The following is a 24,521-nucleotide window of genomic DNA, read 5'->3' on the forward strand; positions in this document are numbered from 1 at the left end:
TCTGCATCCCCTAAAAATTAAGAGGTATTATGAATTTTTTAATTGAAGTATAATCAACTTACATTATATTAGGTTCAGGTATATAACAGTGATCTGATATTTTCATGCATTACAAAATGACCACCATGATAAATCTAATTACCATCTGTCATCATACAAAGACAGTACATGGTTTTTGACTATTTTCCCCACACTTTACTTTTCATACCCATGACTCATTTATTTTGCTACTGGAAGTTTGTACCTCTTAATCTCACTCACCTATTTCACTCATCTTCCCCCTCTTCTCTGGCAACCACCGGCTTGTTCTCTGTATCTCAGGGTATCGCTTTTATTCTTATAATATTTTTCATCATTTAAACACCTTTAAATTCTCCCCATGGTCATATAGTGAATATTTATACTCAGATATATGTCTATTGTTTTTACCAACATTATTTGAGTCTGTGGTAGTTTTGAGATGATTGCAAATTCTTTACACACCTCTAATGGAGATAAGGATTTTTTCTCCCTTTGTTATTTGGCTGGACCCTGTGTCTTGCTTTAAGCAATAAAATGTGGCAGATGAGACGCTCTATAACTTCTAAGGTCGATCATTATGAGATCTTAATTTCTGTCTTCACTGCTTGAAATGTTCCCTTTCGGAAGACAACTGACTGGCAAGAAGGCCAAGCTATCCGTGTGGAGGGAGAAAAATGCCACGTGAACGAGTCCCAAGGTACCAGACACATGAGTGACACCTTCTTGGCCCTTCTGCCTAGCCTAGCTACTAGTCGAGTTGGCGACACCACAGGGAACGGGAGAGCTGCCACCCAGCCCTACCAGGATACCTAACCAGCAGAATCATGAGAAATAAAGTAGTTGTTGTTTTAAGTCACCAAGTGATGGAGGGACGGGTTATGAAATCATAGACAATTAAAACAGAATCTGCCTATGATACATTCTGAATACCACCAGGTTAGCATTATAATTCACCAGACTCTCCCTTGTGACTTAGAAAAATAAAACTTGCTAACTTAAATATTTTTGTAGCAGAATGTTTGTCCGAAATTATTTTTCAAGGTCCAGGATAAAAAGAACAGATGTGCCTTGCAAGTTCTTGATGTAAAACAGTTTCATGTTAGAAAATGGTGTTGAAATGTTCCATATTAATTAATCATTAGAGAAATGCAAATCAAAACTACAATGAGGTATCATCTCACACCAGTCAGAATGGCCACCATCGAAAAATCTAGAAACATAAAAATAAATGCTGGAGAGGGTGTGGAGAAAAGGGAACCCTCTTGCACTGCTGGTCTACATACATACGTATTTCTATTGACGGGATGATAAAGTTAGATTTTGCCAGGGGCAAAACTTAAAATTCATCCATTGGCTATGTCATGAGATTCTCGTGGTAGCTAGGGAAGCAGAGGGTTAGGTGTGCCACCTAACACAGTGACATCCTGGGGACCAGGAGAACCCTGACTTCCTGATAAACTGCTCTGTCTCACTGGTATCATATTATCTGACCTAAGATTTCCAGGTTAATTTGGAAAAGCAACAGATCTAACTTAAGAGATGCTGGATTAAAATGCATAGAAGGGTTTATTCCTCATGATAAAATCAAATGCTACTACTACCCAGTCTTCATGTATGCATATGTAATAATTAACTCATTAAGATTTACTTTAAGTTATATTCATTCACTTAGTATGAAATCACGAATTCTTCTGGCATTGCTTCATATACCTTTTCTGACTAGGTTATTTAGAGGTCAGGAAAAATGAATTATGAAAGCTCTACTTGATTTTGATCAATGTACCCGCTAAACAGTGCCCCCATTCTCCTAATATCCCAAGCAGAACATCAAGAATTAGTGCCTGTTTTGAACTCTAATAACTGCCTCCCGTTTAGTAGCTTGACTTTCCCAAACCACTAGAAACGAAATGCTTTTTCCTAGTGTTTAAAGATTACCTGCCACCAAGTATGACCTGCCATAATTCAGGAAGTGAATTGTAAAGAACTGATTTTTCTTTAAAATTTTTCAGAGAAAAGGAGTTATTTGATTTTAAAGAGCTCTGGAATCTTTACGGAATCTTAAAAGAAATTTTAAAATTTTGTTTTCCCTATTGTTAAAAATCATTTAACTAAAACTTTCCTCTGTGAAAATGGTTGGAGCCTTGGAAGACCTGGTCATCCTAAATGGATCAATAAAACATTTCCTCACTGCCATTCTTCTTCCTGGTGTGTTTCTTAATAATTTTCAGGACTACTTGGTGGAACACAGGGGAATATTTTGACCGAATAGATAATTTCTGAGTTTGAAATGGTTCTCAGCTTCTTCATTATATGAGGTTGTAAGGACATAAAAAGTCATGAATTTATAATTTATTGAAGTAATTTTTTCTTGAAAATAAAAAAGGATTCTGCAAAGGCTAAGGTCTTCCATCTCTCCCTCAACTATGATTATTCTCTTTCCTCTTCACTAGGAGAATAAGTTAACGGTGGCTGACAGCAACATATAGCATTTTTAGGCTAAATAAGAGATGAAAATGAAGGATAGTACACTCCTTAAAGAGATGTCTCCCATTTTACAAATTAGGTTAACCCCCCAGGATGCAAGAAAATGCAAACATGACATGTATTCATCATCACGTATTGAAAGTTTCCATATTACTTAATAAAATTACAGGAAACAGTATTTTCACAGCGCTGGGTCCTATCCACTGGCAGACTTTATGCTTTACAGTACCATTCATTCATCTAATAATAGAAAATCTTCCTTATTGTTACAGAAAACCCAGGGTACTTTAAAAATTCTATATTAAAATTTCTAAATATTGTCTTATTTCCTTAACATGAGTAACTCACTGGATATAAATCTGTCTTTGATAGTATGACAATAAATGTTCCTTTCCTTTTATCTATCCACTTGGAAATGCTCAACAATTATTTGCAAATTTTTAGAACATGCAACTGCCGGCACTTATTCCTGAGTCGAATACTTGCAGGTGGGGAGGACACTATTCTCTTTTCAATGTGTTACAAGAATCTAATTAACATATATAGACCAAGGTTATAGAGATAAAAATATACATATACATAGATGTATAGCACCGAAGTGAATGCCAACAAATTAAATACTTTAATTCCAATTTTGCAAATGAGGAGCTAAGGTTCAGAGAGGTTAAGAGATTCCCAAGGTATCACAGCTAGTAAATAGAGAAAATGTCTTTTTGGTCATATACGATCATACATATCATAATAACGATCAACTGCTCACCTTTATTAAACTGAGGTTAAATGATTTATTAAATATTTAAACAATATTAAGTGATATAAAGGATATGAAATAATTTACTTCATGGGGCTGATTGGGAAAGCATATTGGCTATTTGCTTTTAGAGTTCATGCTCTTATGTGCTCCACTAGACAATTTCTCAGGTGTTTAGCGAGCACATATCGTATTTCAGGCAGTTCCAAGATCATGGCTCTTGCCGTCTATATGCACACAAGTGCACAGGCACACACATGCACCGAGACTGCTTATCAGTTTACGGGACACAAAGAGCTCTAATTCCTCATGAATAAAAGAGGAAAATATGTTAAAGAAGCCAACTGTTAAAGAATCTGTTTTGATAATACCCATAGACAACAAAAATATCATGCATTTTAAAACAAACATGTATGCTAGCATTTATGTAAAAAGAGGTGGCGAAGGATTTGGAATAGCTTTTATATACCACAGATGTCCCTGGAACAAAGAAAAGAAAAAAATGAAAACATTAATAGTGATGACCTATTAAGGAAATGATAGAATGCAACATTGAGCAGCTGGGGAACAACTGTAGGAGGGAGACATCTCACTGTATATGTACTGATTTTGATGTTTGAACTAAGTGAATATGTTATTCAGAAATCAATGAAGACGACTGTGTGATTTGTTTAAAATCAGGAAATACAAAAATAGACTCAGTTAACATTGGTCACTGAGCTAAACAAAGTGACAAGAGAACTCTGCAAAATAAGGCTTAGATCTGACCCTTAGGTTGCTGAATAACCAGGGTGAAAGCATTCACCTTTTCATTCATTAAAATAATGAAGCCCATGTGTTGCTCAAGGTTACTGTGAGAGACAGGAAAGACAATCTTAAGTTTTTCTAAATTGTGAAGTTTACACACACACACCATATCCTACAGTTCTCATCATTTTTTTTCACTAATAAAATAGTAGATGTAAGATACTTATCATGTAAAAGACACTAAAATTAGCTATGCCTAATTTTAATGTTGGCTTCCCATACCACACAAACTGAAGTATACGCTTTGGATATGGAAGAGTCATTTTTCTGTTTTAAAACATTCTGAGTGAACATGAAATTATTCATGGTGAATATTCTCAAAGTCATGGGACATAAAAAAGACAGGAACCATGCTCTTAGCACACTGCCTGACACACAATAGGTACTCACTAAACACCTGAGAAACCGTCTAGTAGAGCACGCAAGAGCATGGGCTCCAGAGGTTCAGACTCTGGTTCTGCTGCTGCGGTTCTTGGAAATCTCTTAACCCTCCAAACTGCAGCTTCTCATTTGCAAAACTGGAATAAAAGTAATCTATTACCTAGAATTATGGTGTGTGGCCCTAATCAAACTACTTGACCTCTCTGTCTCATAATTTCCTCATTTTTAAAATAAGAATGACAGTACTAACTTGCAGAGTTCTAAAGGGGATTATTACTGAAACTACGAGTAAAACTACTACTACTACTACTACTACTATTATCTGTGGAAAAGAATCAAATATGATTTACTGATCACCCACACACAGCAAATCACGGCCTCATTTTGATAAGGGAAAGCAACTGATACTTATTATAATATATATGATTGTATGTGACCAAAGATAGCTTCTCTAATTACTATCTGTGCTACCTTGGAACTCTCTTAACCCTCCAAACCGCAGCTTCTCATTTGCAAAGCTGCAATAAAAGTAATATATATTACACAGAATTATAGTGAGGATTAAATGAGATATAGGCACTTGACCACTGCATGGTATATATGAATAGTACTCAAAACTTTAGCCACTGTCAGTGATAATAAAAATGTGATAATTTTAACACTAAAATTATTTTCCTTTTATAATACTAAAGTTACTTTGTAATTTTGCTACAGGCCCATCAGACTTATCTTCTATGACAGATGTCAGCCTGGGCAAAGCCATAAATTAGAATTCAAGAATCACTGATGCTGAGAAATAGTTTTACATAGAGCGTGGTCCAAAGACTAGAATCATGTTATAAATGCAAAATCTGTACCCCATTCCAGGTTCACCAGGTTAGACTTTACTTTATAACAATATCTCCAAATGATTCATATGCATGTTAATGTTTAAAAAACAAAGGTCTAGAAATAACTGTCTAATACAGTAGCTCCTAGTCACATATGGTTATATCAGTTTAATTAAAATTAAATGAAATTGAAAAATCAGCTCCTCAGTGACACTAGACACAATTCGTGTTCAATAACCACATGTGGCTGGTGTCTACGATATTGGAAAACACATATATACAAGCTTTTCTACCATTCCAGAATGTACTATTGGACAATACTGATCTAGAGCATCTTTCCTAATACTCGGTAGGATACGTTTCTATAGGTAGTAAAAGATATTTTAGGAAATAAATCTTAGTAATCCAATAAGATTGTTTAAACCCCTAACTTTTCACCAAACGCCTTTATACATAGTACAAAAATACTCATCTGAACTTACCTTTTATTTTTTTTCACTCGGATTAGAAAACTGAGGGTCAGTTAAGGGAAGTGGCTTGCCCCACGTGCAGGTGATCATTCTCTCCAGAGATTCCCAGCCCTATTTCTACGTTTATGTCCTCCTGTCACCACCCCCTCACATTCATAAAGCCCTCATTTCCTCTTGCCCTGAATATCAGTTCTCAAGACACAGCCTCCCAAGTCACCATGGCATGTCAAATAAATACAGTTAGACCTAAATCATGACCACCCCCTGCTCAGCCTTAAAATTAAAAGACCAAAGGGAGTCATGGTGGAATTCAGATATATTCAGACAGATGAGAAGAGCTTTCTCTTGACAGGCAGTCAGGAAAGTGAGTGACAAGAGAAGGAACACTTAGGACTGTGTTGGGGATTACAGTATCTCTCGCCTCCAAAGGGCAGCTCTGTTTTGTTTCTTTGCTTGCTTATTTGTTTTTAATTAGAGCCTCAGGTTTTGCAGATAAGCAAACAAAGGCTCAGAATAAAATATCTGAATAGACTTCACATGGCTAGGAATTCTCAAACTTGAAATTAAACCCAGAATGTATCATTTTTAAATTAATTTTTTCTAGTTTTAGTGAGATATAATCAACGTAACATTGCACGAGTTTAAGGTGTATGTCCAACATAATGATTTGATATATGTATTGCAAAATGATTACCACAGCAAGTTTAGTTAACATCCATCACCTTATATAGCTACAAATTTTTTTCTTGTAATGAGAACTTTTAAGATTTTCAGCAACTTTCAACTTTCAAATATACAGTGCAGTATAACCATAGTCGTCATAAAAACAGAAAAACAAACAAACAAACAAACAAAAACAAAGGGCAGCTCTGAAAGCCACCATTCCCAGGAACCACTACCACAATGCAACTTGATCAGACTTTATTTTGCTAAATCATAGAGAATGGCTTTTCACCTCCCTGTGTGCAATTATTCTACTTCATCTTCTCCACAGAGAGCTATTTGAAATTATCAAACTGTTCTCTTCCGTCCTTCAAAAACACCTGGACCAATTTGTTGGGACAAATCTGACAAGCAATGTTGGCTGACGGGCAACTTCACTGCTGGTGAATGGGGTCTGACATTCAAAGCTCCACAGGGCTTGTAGAAAGTTATGATAAAGTTGCTTGGTTGCAACATCAAGTGTAAAGTTGGTTGCAACATCAAGTGTAGACCCAGACTGCACCATTTTTGTAAGGTCAGGATGTTAAGCAAATTTTTGAGAACTTGGAAATAAAACATAATTATGATTGCGTGTCGATCCTTCTAATGTCAAGACTGAGGAATTTCTAATCAGCCCACACAAGGATTATACAATTTAAGGAGAATGTCTCTTTCTTAGACTTACCATTTACTTTTGACATAGATCCAAAGTCTGTAAAGTTAGATGTTAATTGTAGAAGATAGATAGGTTACAAAAAATTTGTCTGCTATAAAAGATAACCACAAAGGTTATCATTTAAATTCCCTATTGGATATTAACCAGTTTTGGATCTAATTTTGCAAACTTTGTATGCCATTGTTTTCCTGACTATATAAATCTCTCTTCCTCAAACGCTTTATAAACTAGCTTTACCATCTTGATGGTTCCTTTATTAATAAGTTAAGTCCTTGACATAATGTTCCCTGTATATTTATATGAGATCCACGATTTCTTACTTGATAGGGATCAGTGCTGCTTTACAGGTCGTATATTATCTACAGCATCTCTTCTCATTCTCTGCCACTTCATCCGAGAAATGAGAAACCGCAGAAAATCGAGGCTTCACACAACCATTACACACATGACCACCTGCTCTTTGATGCTTCCTGATAGGATTGATATATAATAGATCTGATCTTATTAAACCTACTGCCTAGAAAAAATTTTTAAATTAAAAGAAGAACTTTTAAACAAGCTGGAACCTTCCCATGTTAATTCTCATCCACCTTTACTTCTCTGACAAGAACACAGACAACCAGAAATGACTTCCATGATCCCATGATTGAGTGAGTCTCCTACCAACTCCCAACCTAGAAGTAAGGAACTCTGGTTTCTAATCTACTCCAGTTTCTAAATTCATCAGTGGGTATGACCTTGAACAAGTTAGCCTTTATCATTCTCAGTTGTCTTATCAGTAGACCAGGTGACTTAATCACCATAGTTAGTTAAGCTTTTCAAAGAATCACATCTCTTATAGGGGCAAAACTAAAGGAAAATTACATTATATTGTTTAAAACGCTCAGAGTCAGAAACAGGGACACATAGCGCTTGTTACTACTAATAATTACCACATACGGATTTTATGCTCGCAATCTATTGGTTCCCATGCTCAGGTCATTTAATATGAAACTGCAGCATACTCATAAGAATAGATATTTTCCCCTCAAAAATTGGCTTTAGGGCTTCCCTGGTGGTGCAGTGGTTGAGAGTCCGCCTGCCAATGCAAGGGACACGGGTTCGTGCCCCGGTCCGGGAAGATCCCACATGCCACGGAGCGGCTGGGCCCGTGAGCCATGGCCGCTGAGCCTGTGCGTCTGGAGCCTGTGCTCCGCAATGGGAGAGGTCACAACAGTGAGAGGCCCGCGTACCGCAAAAAAACAAAACAATTTGGCTTTAAATATAATTCAGCAGACAGTAATGATAGCAGTTCCATGTTATCATATTTACTTAATTTTTTTACCACCTATATAGCCTCTTGGTGCTTTGTGACCTCCCTGAAACACCTTTTCCTGTTACAGACCGACTTATTCTAGAGTTTATATAACAATTATGGGCTTGTTATGCTGCATAGCTCCAAACCAGCAATTGTGTATCATGATGCTTTTGTCCTGGTTTTCGCCTTAACTAAAATCGCCTTGTGTGACGAATAAGCAATACAAAGCTGACATTTCTGAGCCCAAGCAGCTAATCCTAGATTGTATTTACCTATTTTCAAATATTTGCACCGTCTGTGATTCTATATTAGTTTTTTTTGGATTTGCCATTACAGCTCAAGGACTGTAGCTCTGAATAAGAATGAAACAGTACTCCAAATGTAGACTGTGTCAGAAGCATGAGAAGGATTTTAACCATTGCATGGAGGGAAGAAATCAGGAAAGGCAAATCCACATTCAGTTCTCCACCTTCAGAATGCAAACTTTGTTGATTTTTCTGCGCTTATAAGGAATATAAAAATAAGTGGATGCCATATATTTTACTGACCAACTCCTAATCCATGTTTGCTCTGGAGCCGGGATGAATCCATATAATCTCCATGTCAAAATAAAACAAGAGCTCAGTATTAAAGTTGCTCTGAAGTTTAATCAAAGTAACAGAGAAAAAAGCTTTAAAGCTGGAACCTCCAATCCAGTGAAGCTTGATTGCCCATCCCTCTGCCTCTGTCTGGTAGAGCAGCCCAATACACATCAAGGACAACAACAACAAAAAGCACAGCCACTTTCAGCATCCCCTGCTTAATAAACCTATCTCATTGCTAGTCTTCAGAACAATTCTGCATGGTAAGAATCATCCCATTTCCAGATGAAGTATTAAATTCAGAGAGAGACTGGGTAACTTGCTCAAACTAGTAAATAGAGTTTAAACTGAGGTTAGATTAATAGAAAGCCATAGTCCTTTCCACTAAAAAGAATTCTGTGTGACTCAAAACTACTTCTTGCTTATTTATTTTAGCAGGTAAAAGTTTCTCTGGTCTGGTATTAGAACTTGGGACTCTGACAAAATTATCACAGCTTCTAGAAGCAGCCCTGTCTTCCAAGAATTCCAGCGAATCAGAAGCCTGTTGTTTCTATTAACTTATCAAGAAAGCTCTAAAATTCACCTTGGTGCTTTCTAGGGTGCCAAGTGCATACCAAACGTAAAATAGATAGCTAGTGGGAGGCAGGCGCATAGCACAGGGAGATCAACTCGGTGCTTTGTGACCACCTAGAGGGGAGGGATAGGGAGGGTGGGAGGGAGGGAGACGCAAGAGGGAAGAGATATGGGAACATATGTATATGTATAACTGATTCACTTTGTTTTAAAGCAGAAACTAACACACCATTGTAAAGCAATTATACTCCAATAAAGATGTTTAAAAAGTTTAAAAAATAAAAAAAAAAGGGATTCATCCAATCACTCGTCTATTCATCAATGAATTGCAATTTCAACTGCTGAAAGAGGGTCAATGGGTCCTCTTTCATGCTGAGGGGAAGAGAAGAGGTTTAAGAATGCCTGTGTCTTCATGTACGGTGAGAGATGCTGTCGTTTCCTTGGAAGAGTGCATCTCACAGGTTACTCTCAGGATGGCTTTAGGACATTGGGGTGACTTCTTGCCATGGCAAGTTGGAGAAGATGCATATGCGGTTCTGTGAAGTTTTGCTGCCAAGTGCCAAAAAGTCTAAGGACCACTGGCCTAGAACCAACACATCACACTGGAAAAACCAAGAAATGTCAAGTGAGTTTTGCCTACAGATTCAAAGCTTTTAAGAACAGTAATTTAAAAAACAAATTTTACTCTGACATCAAATGCTAAGGAAGGTGAATGTGCTACCAAGAAACTCTCAAAGGCTCTGTATCAATAGCTGACTCTGGCAGCAGGACACATGAAAAACGGCCATTGCTGAAAAGACCCCAAATCAATTATTGCTTCTGATTCTAACAAACTGTGTGATCTGAGACAGGCCACTCACCTCTGCACTGACTGTCTCCTGATTTGAAAACAAAGGCATTAGATTCAGCAATCAGAACAGTTTCTCAAAATGTTATCATCATTTATGACTTTATGGCTACTTGAAGGGAGAATTCGGATGAGCAAGGCCACTATGGACATCGCTATGTCCATCACTATGGACATAGTTTAGACATCAGGGAATCAGTCTTGGACAGAAACTGGATCTCAGAAATACAGAAAGGTAGAAAAAACTGGATTTGGATTTGGAGATGACGCAGATGCAAAGGGAGACAAAGGAATCAACATGACAATCCTGTAACGTAAGAAGCACTGATTCTGTGAGAACAGACATTTGTAAGGAGTGGCAGATGCAAAACACCCGTAATGCCACTGTGGCACTAATGTTCGGTAAACCCCATCTAGAATAATTATAAACAACCTCCACAGATGTGAATAAGGGTGAGTCTCTTCCATTCCAACTCCAGGTTCAATTCACACCTACCTATCACTGCCAACATGATTGTCAAGAAACGGAATACGCTTAATTCACAGGATCAGAGAAAAGGAATAACTTTATGAAGATGATGAATATACCTTCAAACTATATTTTCTTTATATCTTAAAACATGTTTTGTAGTATTCTAAAAAGAAACAAACCAGTGAAATGCATGGTCTTTTTCCTTAAAATCACTAAAAGCAAATAGAGTCGATAGGAAAATCTATTCATAAATTCATAGATCCCAGGAAATGTAAATTATATGCTAACCTAGCAAAACAAATGACCTATTTCTACAGTTTAGAAATTCTACATGAATTTAAGATTTTTCTATAGATTTTTGACCTCTATTCAAAAGGTGTCTTGATTCCTAATCCTGGATTCTGTGTCTAGGTGAGAAGAATCATTATGCAAGTTTATGAAACATTGATTGAAAGGGTTGCTTTATTTTTAAAAAAAGACTTTCTAGCACTTGTTTCAAAATATGTGAAATGAAAAAAAAAGTCCATGTCTTGCATTAATTAACTCATATTAAAACCTTTCCTGGAGGTGAGATGTAATTAATGGAAGCGTGAGTATCAGAATTTTCATTTACTCCATTCCTCTTGCAAAAAGTAAACCCAGGTACCAATGACAGGAAAGGCCTGCTTCTACCCTGTACAAGCATTATTAATGAAACTTCGAGTCGTCTCTCTGGTCCATTCTTTGAAAATAAATCACAGGAGAGCCTGCCATTCAGGTTCTCAGTGATATAATTCAGATTTGTCATATTTATGTTTTCAGAGCAGAGACTTTCAAATGGAAGAAGAAATCGAATCTTCATTTAGATCTCAAAAGGGGGCTGGGAATAAAGATAATCAACGTGGCTTGTTTCCTCACTTTTCTTCATTTGCTCTCTTGTAACCTGATACATAGGTTTTTGCATTGACCTGTTAAAAATTGATAAGTATGATAAATTACAATAATATTCAAGTCATATAATATACACCTTGGCTAGAGAATACATAGGCAGCTTGACTTGGCACTTCCAGATCTGAAGTCAGTTTTGATTATGCACTTTTCTTAAATTTCAACTCAACATATCATCGGCTCCCATATGCAAAGAATTTCTAAGGAAATTCAATCGTTTCTGGAAACCAAACTTTTGTAAAGAGAGTATTAAACCATGAGCACTTCAAAGAAGATCCTAAACAGGTGAGCAGCTAAAAACAGGAGAAATCAGTCAGGTTGTTAAAAATTTTTACCTAAAGCCTTACAATAAACCAACTGTAAAATACCCAGTATATTTAGATCATAAGTATGTATGTGTACGTGGTGTGTGTACATATGGTGATGTACACACACCACACGCACATACATATATATTCAGCATTTTCATCAAGGTAACTGCAAAATTACCCTTGCAAAAGAATGAAATAATCTTCTTAGATGATTGAGAGGCATAGTAGCGATAAGAATAAAAATACTTACTAAGTGCTGCCTTGGGCCAGATATTGTACAAGCCCTTCATACAGACTGTCTCTCACCCTTGCCGCACTCTCCCCATCTACTTCCTCTAAAGGTGAGGAAAAGGTTTCAGAGGGGTTAAAGCATTTGCCTTACACTGCATGATAAAGGGAAGAAGAAGGATTCAACCTGCAATCTGTTGGACTCTGTTTTCAACCTTACATCATGTTGCCTTCTTCCCCAGCATATAATTAAATCTGAAAATCATTTGGCAATTCCAAAATATATTGTACAATAAAATGTACTGTTCTGGTTAATGGAATAAGCATGTTATCTGAAAGTTGGTTTCAAAATTATTAATGCTGGGCTTCCCTGGTGGCGCAGTGGTTGAGAATCTGCCTGCTAATGCAGGGGACACGGGTTCGAGTCCTGGTCTGGGAGGATCCCACATGCCACGGAGCAACTAGGCCCATGAGCCACAACTACTGAGCCTGCGCGTCTGGAGCCTGTGCTCCGCAACAAGAGGCCGCAATAGTGAGAGGCCCACGCACTGCAATGAAGGGTGGCCCCCGCTTGCCACAACTAGAGAAAGCCCTGGCACAGAAACGAAGACCCAACACAGCAAAAATAAATTAATTAATTAATAAACTGCTACCCCCAACATCTTAAAAAAAAATTATTAATGCTTTAACAATTTTCAAATAAACCACAGGATGACAAACTTGAAAAGAAAATGAAAATCATTTTTTATTCTGTAGAAAATATTACCAAGAGTGCGGTTAACATCAATTATAGTTTAAAATAAAATGTTTATTTTAATCAGCTTTGGATACAAGTCAGTTTTCTGTATTTGGCCTGGCAGTGGGTGTTATATTTACCATCACATATGGGTATGTTTGAAACCTTGGAGATTTAGGACGGCTTAACTAAAATGAATCTACAGTAGAGGAGCTCTCTCTTAAGTGTCCCATTCTTTCCACTGAGCCTACTTCCCAGCTTTCTCTACTATCCTGGAAATGACAAGCCCTCCTTTAGTTAATACGTAACAAATGATAAGGATGTCTCTATCAGGTCGGGGAGGGGGGTGATAGGTGCACAATTTAAAAGCCTCGGAAAACAGGTGTTGTCTAGGTGGAGAAAAGTAAAAGGAGATTAGTTATTGCCAAAAAGCTTGTGGATCAGATCAAGCATAAACTTTAACACAAGAGTGTGCTGGGAATAATCAACACTGAGCTGTAAGACTTCTCAAAGCGAGGCCGCATACACGAGGGTGGAAACATTTCTAACTCTACATGAAGACGTGTTTATGAAGAAGTTTATATTCCCTCCATTATTAATTTGCCCTTTTTTGGAGACTTTACAGGTCTTCAGATGGGAAGAGCTCCACCCTTTGCTAGTTGACGTATGTCGTCGTACATATACCCCCGTTATAATATTTCAGCAAGACGTGGACTTGATTAGAACACACAAAGTCACTCAGCAAGTATGAAAATATATGGAGGTAATTTTAATTGTCGCAACATCAAAAATGTTGTGTGTATTTAAATATTGCATAGGAATAACTGTAGAAAAATGTGTATAAAAAATCTTTCGAATTATGCTAAGCCCAATATTGGGTCACTCAGTCTCACCCCCAGGGATGGTAGGTGCACCCACACTGGACTCCCTGCAGGGGGTTCCACTACTATGCACATTCTCCTGAATGACTGAAATGACTGAAATCTCACCTCCTGAGATATTTCTATAAGTCACACCCCTTTTTTCTTCAAACTTCCTCTTTCTCCATGCTAATTACCAATATGAGTGCATTACATTGAAAACAATATGCGTATTCAGCAGCTAATTCCCCTGTTAGTGAGAATTAGCCAATGTTTACTGTCAGCCTGGTCCCTTACAGCGTAGGACAGTAAAAAGTGAGTTTTGATTGAGTGGAAATAAGGATGTTACAGAATATTTTGAAGTCTGCATTTCTGCCAAATCAGGCTAGATGCCTAACCCAATAATTTTTATTACATTATTAAAATATTTTTATGCATGTGCAAACTCATATGTAATCATACACATATGTGCACTAAACAATGCAATACTCAGTAAAATGTTAAAATAATATACCAGCTGTAGGTGATTCAGTGATCCTCTAAGCTTTGTTTTCCCCTAGGCTCCTGTTCCTAGACTGTAAATTTAATGAGAGTATTGGTATGAAACAAACATTATTCAAAAGCTTTAACATATTATTTCATTCAATCCTTACCACAAGCATGTAAAGGATCTGTAGTCACCTCCAGTCACAGATGAAATACAGAAAATGAGTTATCCTGCCCCCCAAAACACAGCAATGACTGGCCAAGCTGAGATATGAACTTGAATCTGTGCTTTCCAGTGCATAACCTATAGACAGTAGTAAAGAAATACTCCTGGTTGACGGCACAAAAGCTCACAGTCCTAGTTGCAACGTTCTAGTTTTGTGTATGTTGGTAAACTGTAAGTAAATCTAAAATATGCCTATAAGTACTAGAAGCTTAAAACATTATGTAATTATAAATGATTCAAGGAATGAAAACTGGGAAATAGCTTTATTTTTACTCAGAGAAATTTGGTTTCAGTGTTTTGTTTCCAATGCAATGCACTTCATAAGATAATGCAGCATTAATATTTAATAATACAATTTTCTTTAACTTGTTTTTTAGTTTAATCTTTCTTAAATGTGCAATTTGCTCAGTCTTTGAAATAAACAGAGAGATTAGAAGCTTATAAGCAAGGAATGTTTTGTGGTATGTTCTAAACTCAGCAAATACAATGTCATATATGCAGTAAGATATACATAAAATATATATAATAAGAAATTGAGGGATGGTAGGAAACGTATAATATCTCCTAAGTTATAAAGACTTCTACATAGCACCTGCATCAAATGTCTTTCATAACCAAATCATATAGAATTCTTCCACCAATAAGATAGTATATATTTTATGTTGAACGTTTAGAAGTAATAAACCTTCTATTAAATAAAGTTTTTCAACATGGTTTCTAAAAGCTATTTTTGAGGTTCTGAGTTAAAAACAATACTTTATAAACTAAATTATAACATGTTTATGTATTAGTAAGGGAAAAAAGGAAGAATAACTTTTTTATGAGTTCATTAAGCATACATTTGAAAATTTTAATCAGGTTTGCTAGATCAAAGTTGAAATAAAAATAGTGAATCCTAATTTCTTTATGAAAACATTTTAGGTTAATGTTACATAAAAGTCAAATGTACCATAGGTATTTTACAAAAGGCATTTTATACATTACATATTTAATCGCAATTCTGACCATGAATTATTTCATCAAGAGGCTGCTATGTGCTGAACTGTAAGTGACTGGATTTCTACCAGAATGAGTTTTGTTGTTGTTGTTGTTTATTTTTTTATGCATAACTAATGCTGCCTCTACAGCCAAAGAGTTGTTTATAAAAACACACTTTTTAGTCATACTTCAGAAAGTGAGGTTATGGGTTTTTTCCTTGTTTGTTTTTGTTTTTGTTTGATTTCGTTTTTTTGGAGCCGAGGACTGTCAAACATTTTAGGAAATACTTTTCCCCATTGGACTCAGCAAAAGGGTGCCACCTGGTGGCAACGCGGACAAATTCTAAACCAGGTCTAACTATAAAAATGTACTTGTTTAGGAAGCCTTGAAAGTCTCATCATTACCAAGGGCAAATGATACGAAATTTTTTTTTAAGTTCCTATGTACTTATCAGGGTATATCTGGTTCTTTTTATATTATTTTAATCAATAGAATAGATATTAAGTTAACTTTTAAATTTCAAGAGATATTATTTACATTTATAGTTGAAGCTTTAAACAAATTCTTTACTTTATAATCACGGTAAATTTGTACACACACATACATAATATTTGCAATTCTTCTGCATTATGCTAATCGGAGTGTGTTGAACTATAACTGTATAGAGGTTAGAGGTGGAGCTTTTTTTAAAATTAATTTATATTTTTTATCTTTGGCTGCATTGGGTCTTCATTGCTGCTCGCGGGCTTTCTCTAGTTGTAGCAAGCGGGGGCTACTCTTTGTTGTGGTGCACGGGCTTCTCATTGTGGTGGCTTCTCTTATTGAGGAGCATGGGCTCTAGGTGCACAGGCTTCAGCAGTTGTGGCTCATGGGCTCTAGAGCACAGGCTCAGTAGTTGCGGCGCATGGGCTTAGCTGCTCCGGGACATGTGGGATCTTCCCGGGCCAGGGCTAGAACCCGTGTCCCCTGCATTGGCAGCTGGATTCTTAACGACTCTGCCACCAGGGAAGTCCAGAAGGTGGAGCTTTAGACTTAAATGAGCTTATTTTTCTTAAGTGCCATAGACTAGGGCTATGTCTCATCTCTACCACTTATGAAGTCAAGGTTGATCAAGTTGCTTAGTTTGTTTAATCCTCTGTGTTCTCATCTCTAAAACAGGAATAACAAGACCTAACTCAAAAAGTTGCTTCGAGGATCAAACAGAAAAATGCATTCATTGAATGTTAACTTATCAACCCAGAGGACAGTACTCAGAACACGGCAAGCATTCAGGAAGTGATTTCCAAACCTAATAAGTTACAACTAGCCACTCAAGATTTTGTATCCCTTGATGTAAAATGGATATTGATTATATGCTAAGTGGGAATGACTGTTTCTACCAATAGCAAACATTTATTTTTAGACATTTTGTAAATATGGAGTGTTATAAAAACAACAGAAGTAACTGTTATAAACATTTATTTAACCAATGAAGCTTTAAAGGCAAGACTACTGAGATGATAAAAATATCTCCAATGATTCAGAACGTTAATAAAAATATTCACTTCCTGTTATTCTTGCTGCAGCTGCTCCCAGAGGAAGGGCTGCCTCTGGTCATGGCACCCTGTACCAGAGCAGATAAGATGAAACAGGGACGTCCGGCTCTCTAAAGGACCATCACAACAACCAAATTATGTGGTTCATAACCATTTCACCCAGAGGAAAGACTATGGTCTTCTACGGCGCTGTAAGTGGAAATGGGCATTTGATGGCATCAGGACAAGGCATCTTTGAGGTTTCATAAACATCTCTACCACAGAAAGCACAGGACCTTTCTGACAACATTCAAAAGCTTAAATCACTCAAAATCAATACCTACTAAGTGACTAGTTGGAACACACCCCTTATTTAACCATTAAGTAGAACTTCATAAAGCTACAGTTTTAGATAAATTTGTGAATCTTTTTTTTTTCCAGAAATATCGCAGAAACTTGAACAATCAGTCATGTCTATATGGAGGTATTATATCTAGGACCACATGAGAGTTGTCTGACAACTGCAGAATTAGGTCACAATGACTAATACTGTTAATAAAAATTTAGTAATCTTAGAAGAAATAGCTTAAGCACTGACAGCAATTGTCCACATCATCTGGTCATGATTTCACATGTCAAGCTTTAGACAAAGAATAGACTACATATAGGTATTTTCTGGGAGTGCTTGGAAAACGTCCAACGTCCAATGGAAAACGCCATGTATATTTCAGTCTTTCTTTTCCCTTGAGAAATCAATCTCTTTCATTTTAACTCAAGCGTAATACGCATACCATTGACATTTTAAAATCATGTCAGTGCTCAGAAAGGCACTTTAAAAAACTCAATTAAAACAAGAGTTCTGCAAATGGCCACTCCCTGACTATTCGAAGTGACCATAAACAAAAACGCACACTAACAAGAGAAACAACGGATTCAAACTTGAATCTCTGTCTTTATATGAATTTTAAGTACCAGATTCGTTCTGACAAAAGGCTTTGCTGTCCATATACTACTTGTCCACCATTTACATATACATTTTCAGCTTCTGTGTGCTCTGCTTTGCTTCTTCTTCCCCACCTCCACCACCACTGAACTGTCTGCAGCACCTCAAGTAACCAGCTGGTGTCACAGGTTAGTGAGCAAAGATTTCACGTGGGGACTCTCACCTGACTAATCATTCTTACTGGTAGCATCATTCCAAGAGCAGTAGAGAGGCTCAGTGGCTTGTTAATGAAGTTTAAGGGCTGTCAGTCTGAAAGAGGATATTAAACCCATGTTCCTCTCCTGAAATTATTTTTATAATCTGCTAACCAGTTGTTACTTTGTGATGTGTGCAGGAGGGAGCAGGGAAAAGAGGTATGAGGGGAAGGGACATATAGTGTAATACAAATGTTTTAATAATCTCATATTTATCTCAGGGTAGGGAGCAAAGAGGATGTTTAAGAAAACAACTGCTTTGTAAAAACTGCAACATTCATCCCAGTAAAGGGATGGGGAGCTGTAAGGCATTGAGTAATCCTCACCACCTGTGTGAAACATATGTGAGGGAAATGAGAAGGGGAGGGAAAAGGAGAAGAGAGAGGCCACTAGGCAGAAGCGATGACCAGGACTAGAATATTAATAACAGCAGCCCTGGCGTCGCCTCCTCTGCCCACCCCCACCCCGGCCACTCAGGACGATTTGGACAGCTCCCCTTCACTAGTTCCTCAATGCTTAGAATATGCGAAGAGCCGAGATGCTACTGGAGCCTCGCTGTTTGCACCCCCTTCACCCATGTCTAGCAGTGAGCTAGGAGTGTCTCTGCCAGAAATGCGTCGGGCGGCCTTCAACAGTGCACTCGGGGCAAAGGGACCATCTCTGTACCCCGGCGCCTCCCTTCTCCAGCTCCCTAGTTATCCGCGGACCTAAGTGTAACCCTCTAGGTTCAGACTCTCTAATTCAGGTAAACGTGACAGCATCTCGACCCGGCTTCTCACAGCCGCCCTCTTCTTTGCCAGGGCACCTCGGCGCTCCCGACCCTCCAACTTTGGGAAAAAGCGACACCAAACTCCCGAGTCACCCCAATCCAGGGACAGAAACGAGATGGAGATTCACCATATGGTTATGCTACAGATCCCCAAAGACCGAAACACAAAGGGGGTGGCCGGAGCGGAAAGACGAAAAAGCAATTAAAATAACCCTCAGCCAGCACAGGGCACCTCATCTCTGCAGACACAACACATCTGGACCCAACAAATCACTAAAGCCAGTATCCTCCCAGTTCCCCCTAATTATGCCTTTTTGCTCCAAGCTCCGTTCCAAGCAGACCACCTCAAAGGTGTGCGCCCCCGTCCCCGTCTCCTCAAAGGAAAAAAGAAAGGAACGGAAAAACTCTGCCGGCCTAAAGGTCATTCGCCTACTCGGGTAGCTTTGGCCAGCGCTCGTCTCACGAGCTACGTGAAGACAGGGCTCGAACCCAGCAAGTGGACGCCTCCAGGCGCGCAGCAATTCCTCCAACGTGCGTTACTAGGAGCCAAGAAGCCCCCATTCCTTGGCCCCGGCCACCTCTCCCTCCCTCGCTCGGGGGCCCTCCCGCTGGGGTTCCCTGGGCCACCCCAGCCTTTACCTCTCTCCCCCCTTCCCCGCGGCTCTCCACCGTGCGCATCCTCTCGCCCGGCCCCGGAGCGCGCTCAGATGCTCTAACTTCCTGCGGAGTCCATGCATGAGCTGAGGAAGAGCCTTGGAACTGGGGCGGAGGGAGGGTGGGGAGAGGGAGGCGTGGGAGCCGAGCCCGGGAGGAGGGGCGGGGGGAGCGCGGCTTGCAGTCTCCCTCCCCTGGCGGGCCTGGCCGCAGCTGCCAACTCTCACCTGGTCCGCCGACTGAGCCTGGCTCGCCCTGGCCCCCGGGGTGGGCTGCTGCTCCGGCTTCATGGCTGTCATCGCCGGCGGCCCGCGTTGGCGCTCACTTCCTCGCGGGCACTTCAGACTCGGGGTCCGTCACTTGGCAGCGATCGCATGTCACAGGCGCCCGACGCTCTCCGAATTGGAGGAAGGGAAAGCGGCAGCGACGGGGTGGGGGGAGGGGAGCGATAGGGAAGGGAAGAAGAGCGGCACCAGGCAGGCTCCCCGCTTCGGCTACCGCAGACCCTCTAACTCCCCACTCCCCCCGCCCCTCACCACCCCAAAGCGCTGAGAGCCTTGGAGACCAGACACCAGCAAGAGACAAGTTAGTGGAGCGGCGAGCGGCGGGCGAGCGGCACCTGACCGCGCTCGAGCTTTGTCTCGCAGTCCCGGAGGAGCCCGGCTCGCATTCTACCGCAGTCCGCGCCCCCCGCCCACCCCCCGGGGCTCCCCGCGCCGCGCTCAGCCCGCCAGGTGGAGCAGCCGGGCGCCGCGCTCCAGCATCTCCCCAGTAACCGCAACGCAGGAGAGAGCCCTGCGCCACGCGCCAGCTCCCCACACGCTCGACCAAGGCTGCCAGGCTCCACGGGTCCCCTCACCACCCCCCCAATCCCCCCGCAGGCTCCTGCTAAAACCCGGAGAAGCGGAGTGCCAGCGTGCAAAGCCCTCGGTGGCTCCAGCGCTGCCATTGGGCATGCTCTAGCGCTCCGAGAAGGCAGGGGGCAGCGGGGTACTGGGGGTCCAAAGCCCCATCCGGGCCACCAGCACCTGTCGGGACCCAAGAGGGTGTCATTGCTTATGACCCGAGGCTTTGCGCCTCCTGATTTGGGTCAATGGGCAGGGGTCCTTTAGCCTCCAGCCTGGATTCCCCTGCTAGCTCTCTGGTAAATAATGCCAGTGGAATTCCTAAAGGTTGAATAAAAACAATAATGATGATACTCTGGTACTCACATTTTTCTTTTTTTTTCTCTCTCTCTCTTTCTTTGGACACGTAGAAAACCCTTCAAATTTTAAGTTCCTTTGCAGCCTTCCCTTCGCTCAACACAACTCTCTCCCTTTCAAAGTTTGTTTATTGAGCACCTATCCTGTGCCAAAAACACTCTCCAAATTCCCCGCCAGCAGGGAGTTTACGTTATAGTGTGGGTACCAGGAGCCCGGAGCATGGATACAAATCAATGAGTCATTGCAGCTCTTTGGAGGCTGAATTCCTGTGGGTATAATAGACAATGTCCATCAGTTCCATCCATATGCGCTAGCACGTGGCTTTCCCGGGCTGCTAGAAAGGACCCGCCCAAAGCAGATGGACAAAAAGCATTCTCTGAGTCTCAGGCACAGGCTGACCAGAGACAAGGTGGGAGGAGTTAAATATCCCGTATGACTGGACTTAGAACATGGGTCGTGAAGAGTTTTCAGCAGAAGGGACCTAGCATATGTGGGGGGGAGGGGAACAGAGTAACCTTGAGTCATGTTTTTTTGGCTAAGGACCAACTCCATCCTTGTCCGAGTCACTTAAGTCCAAGAACTAGCCACCTCCTAGCTGAGGGAATGTTGTAGGATAAAAGGAATTGAGCTCCTGCCCTGTTAATTCCTGAAACATGCATTGTCACACTTGACCTAAGCATTAACTGTCCTAAGCCTTTAAGATGTTTTTTTTTTTTTTAAAGAAAGCAATGTTCACCAGATTTCTGTAGATTAGAGAATAAAAATAAAATGACTTTCTCTACAAAAAAGGTAGTATTTGACTGGAGAGAGAGCTTGCTTTTCAAAAACAGATAGTGAAGTGCATATTACTAGTGACCTGTAATATAGTGTGTTGGTCCATTTTGATAGAAATAACTTTGTGACAGGAATAACTCTGATAGTTGTAAAAGTACAAAACAAAATTTTCAAATGAAACAATAGTAAAATAGCTGTTGAGCAATTCATCCATTAAATCTGACAATCCAGGCTTTCCCTCACATGTAATATTTTCAGAGAAAGGGAGCTACATTAAAAGTATTTCTGTCTTTATATTTTGCTCTTCTCTTCATTATTTCAGTGTATTCATCCTTTGAATGTGTTTCTATTTTGGACAATTGACTTGACTTGCAGGAATTTAGTCACGTGCAAAGATTTCTGTCCACATGGGACAAGTATAGACTGGAGGGAATTATCCTCATTCTATTTAAGATTACTTATTTGATTGAATTAAGATGTTCAACTTGCATCCATTTTCAGTATTCAGATAAAATTCACTTGGGTCACAATTTAAGATATTATTGTATGTTTCATGTATAATGTGTATTTGTGTACATATATCATTTTTTCTGAAGGAAAGCTTCTTTGATTTAATTTGAGTCTGTGTCTTTTTGGTGGGTTCTTATTTTGTCTAAGATAAGAACATTATGTTGTAGCTGTTGGGATCTAAGTTAAGGGCATTAATTAAAACTTAATCACAGGTAAACTGATGTCCCCAACTTATACTATTTTTTGAAATGTGATGCCCTTGAATTACAATGTAGGATTTTCTACTTCATTTCTTATTGAAGAAAAAAGTCTACTGTTCAAGAAGAAAAAAAAAAATACCTTACATTCTGAGAGAGAATGTCTCCCGCTGAGTTTTGTATGGTTTCTGATTATAGCTTATCGTCTAAAAAAATAAAACACTAATTTACAATCAAACATCTACAAAGTTTTAAAACTACTCAGTTAGATATAATCCTAGTACAGTGTAGAGAAGAGGACCTGTACCAGATTAGATGTTATCAGATTGGCAGGTGCACCCCTAGCCGCCATCACACATAGAGGTATGGGCCAGGGTTAAGTCACTTATGTCCTGCCTCTGCTTCCTGATATGATAAAATTCAAAACTTTCGACTAGGTGACCATTAAAATGTCTTCTTTCTCTAAATTTCTATGACTATATATTAATTTTATGGAGCAAAAGACTATCATCGGAACGATAAATTATACATGTTTAAAACTTAGTGAGACAATTAAGTACTTATACAAATACCAAAAAAAAAAAAACAAAAATCAGTAGATAAGTAAATTACTTCACAAAGGATCCTTAATATCCACCAAACTTTCCCCTGCTCTCTAGTTGCACATAAGTGTATAGTAACAATTCTTGTCTTGATAATATTTTTAGAAATCTGAAAATTAAAAGTAATTTATTTACAGATTATCATTTCTGAAAAGTAAAGGTCTATTAAAGGAGAGATTTATAAAATATTTTTGATGCGGACCATTTTTAAAGTCTTTATTGAACTCGTTACAATATTGCTTCTTTTTTTTAATGTTTTGGATTTTTGGCCATGAGGCATGTTGGATCTTAGCTCCCCGACCAGGGATCGAGTCCGCACCCCCTGCATTGGAAGGCAGAGTCTTAACCACTGGACCGCCAGGGAAGTCCCAGATTTATAAAATATTTTTGAGTACTTTTTTCATGTATTATCTTTGATGAGCTAGCTCATGGACAACCACTCATTTTATAACACTCAGGCAATGATAAAGGAAGTTTTTCTGCAGATTTCGTGGAATGGAATCAGACTCTTGTAACTACAAAAACCTGAAGAGATTGCTCAGCAAAGTCCCCTCTATTTTGTTTTATAAATATCCAAACCTTGCAACATGCACATACTATTCAGGAAGATTTCTAGGATTCAGACTCCACTATTCCCTTCCGAAAATTTTTACTGCCTCAAATCCTAGTTTCAGGTTCCCATGTAGACACAACCCACTATGTTGCTTCCTCAATATATTGATTTAAATTTCCCAAGTCGCTCAAAAACTTTCTCCATATACAGCATTGTGACCATTTGTGATGTCTTTCTTTCCTTGATATTTGATTCTTTCATAAAAGTGTGATGCCAATGCAGTACATTTCATCTTACCTAGAATTATTAATATGAATAATTGAGGATAGGTTATGAGATTTAGATAATAATTAAATTCATTGAAGATTATCGTTAAAACGCTTAAGCGTCAGTGGCAAACATGGGTTGTTCCAGAATACTTAGGTCATGTGTGCTGTATTCAGTCTTCCATTTCAAAGAGTAGACCCAGGACCATAAAATCCCACATGTCCTCCAACAACCAGTAACAAATAAAGCCTGGATAAACCCTGATGTGTTAGAAGACAGAGTCCCTTGAGAATTTATGAAGCCGGGAAGCCTTCAGAGACAAACTCTTCAGTTTCAGATCAATTACTTAAGGCAAATAGGGCTCTGTAAGGGCTGATTGCCTGAAATCTCTCCCTTCTTCTTCCTTCTCTCTCTTTCCTGAAGTAAATCTGCAATGTCACATAAAGGCCACTTCGATGAGGATTTCTCTAGCATTAGCCGGTCCTCTATTGAGTGTCCATAATGAGCACAGCATCAGAAAGACAGTTCATGAGCTGTGCCTTCAGAGACCTGGCCTGAAACGTGCCCAATTAGCTTTTCGGAGATCAAGAAATAGCTTCAGTTCACATATTCCGCTATCATTTGCTTTCAATTTATAA

The 24,521-nt window shown here is 39.2% G+C and overlaps 1 protein-coding gene across 3 annotated transcripts in view; it reads right to left on the reverse strand.

The window, feature by feature from the left end:
- DPP10 (dipeptidyl peptidase like 10) overlaps positions 1-24,521 on the reverse strand; it is a 1,290,245-nt gene that overhangs the window by 629,801 nt on the left and 635,923 nt on the right. The window contains exon 1 of one of the 3 annotated variants that reach the window (XM_004276493.4): positions 20,006-20,916. The exons of 1 other annotated variant lie outside the window; for it this stretch is intronic. In XM_004276493.4, coding sequence (XP_004276541.2) covers positions 20,006-20,077 — 72 coding nt within the window. In that variant the 5' untranslated portion in view covers positions 20,078-20,916. Of the gene's footprint in view, positions 1-19,763; positions 19,925-20,005; positions 20,917-24,521 lie in introns of those variants that run through there. One more of the 3 variants, XM_049712621.1, reaches the window with a different exon arrangement.

This window comes from Orcinus orca, chromosome 7 (genome assembly GCF_937001465.1).
Source record: "Orcinus orca chromosome 7, mOrcOrc1.1, whole genome shotgun sequence".
Lineage (NCBI taxonomy): Eukaryota > Metazoa > Chordata > Mammalia > Artiodactyla > Delphinidae > Orcinus > Orcinus orca.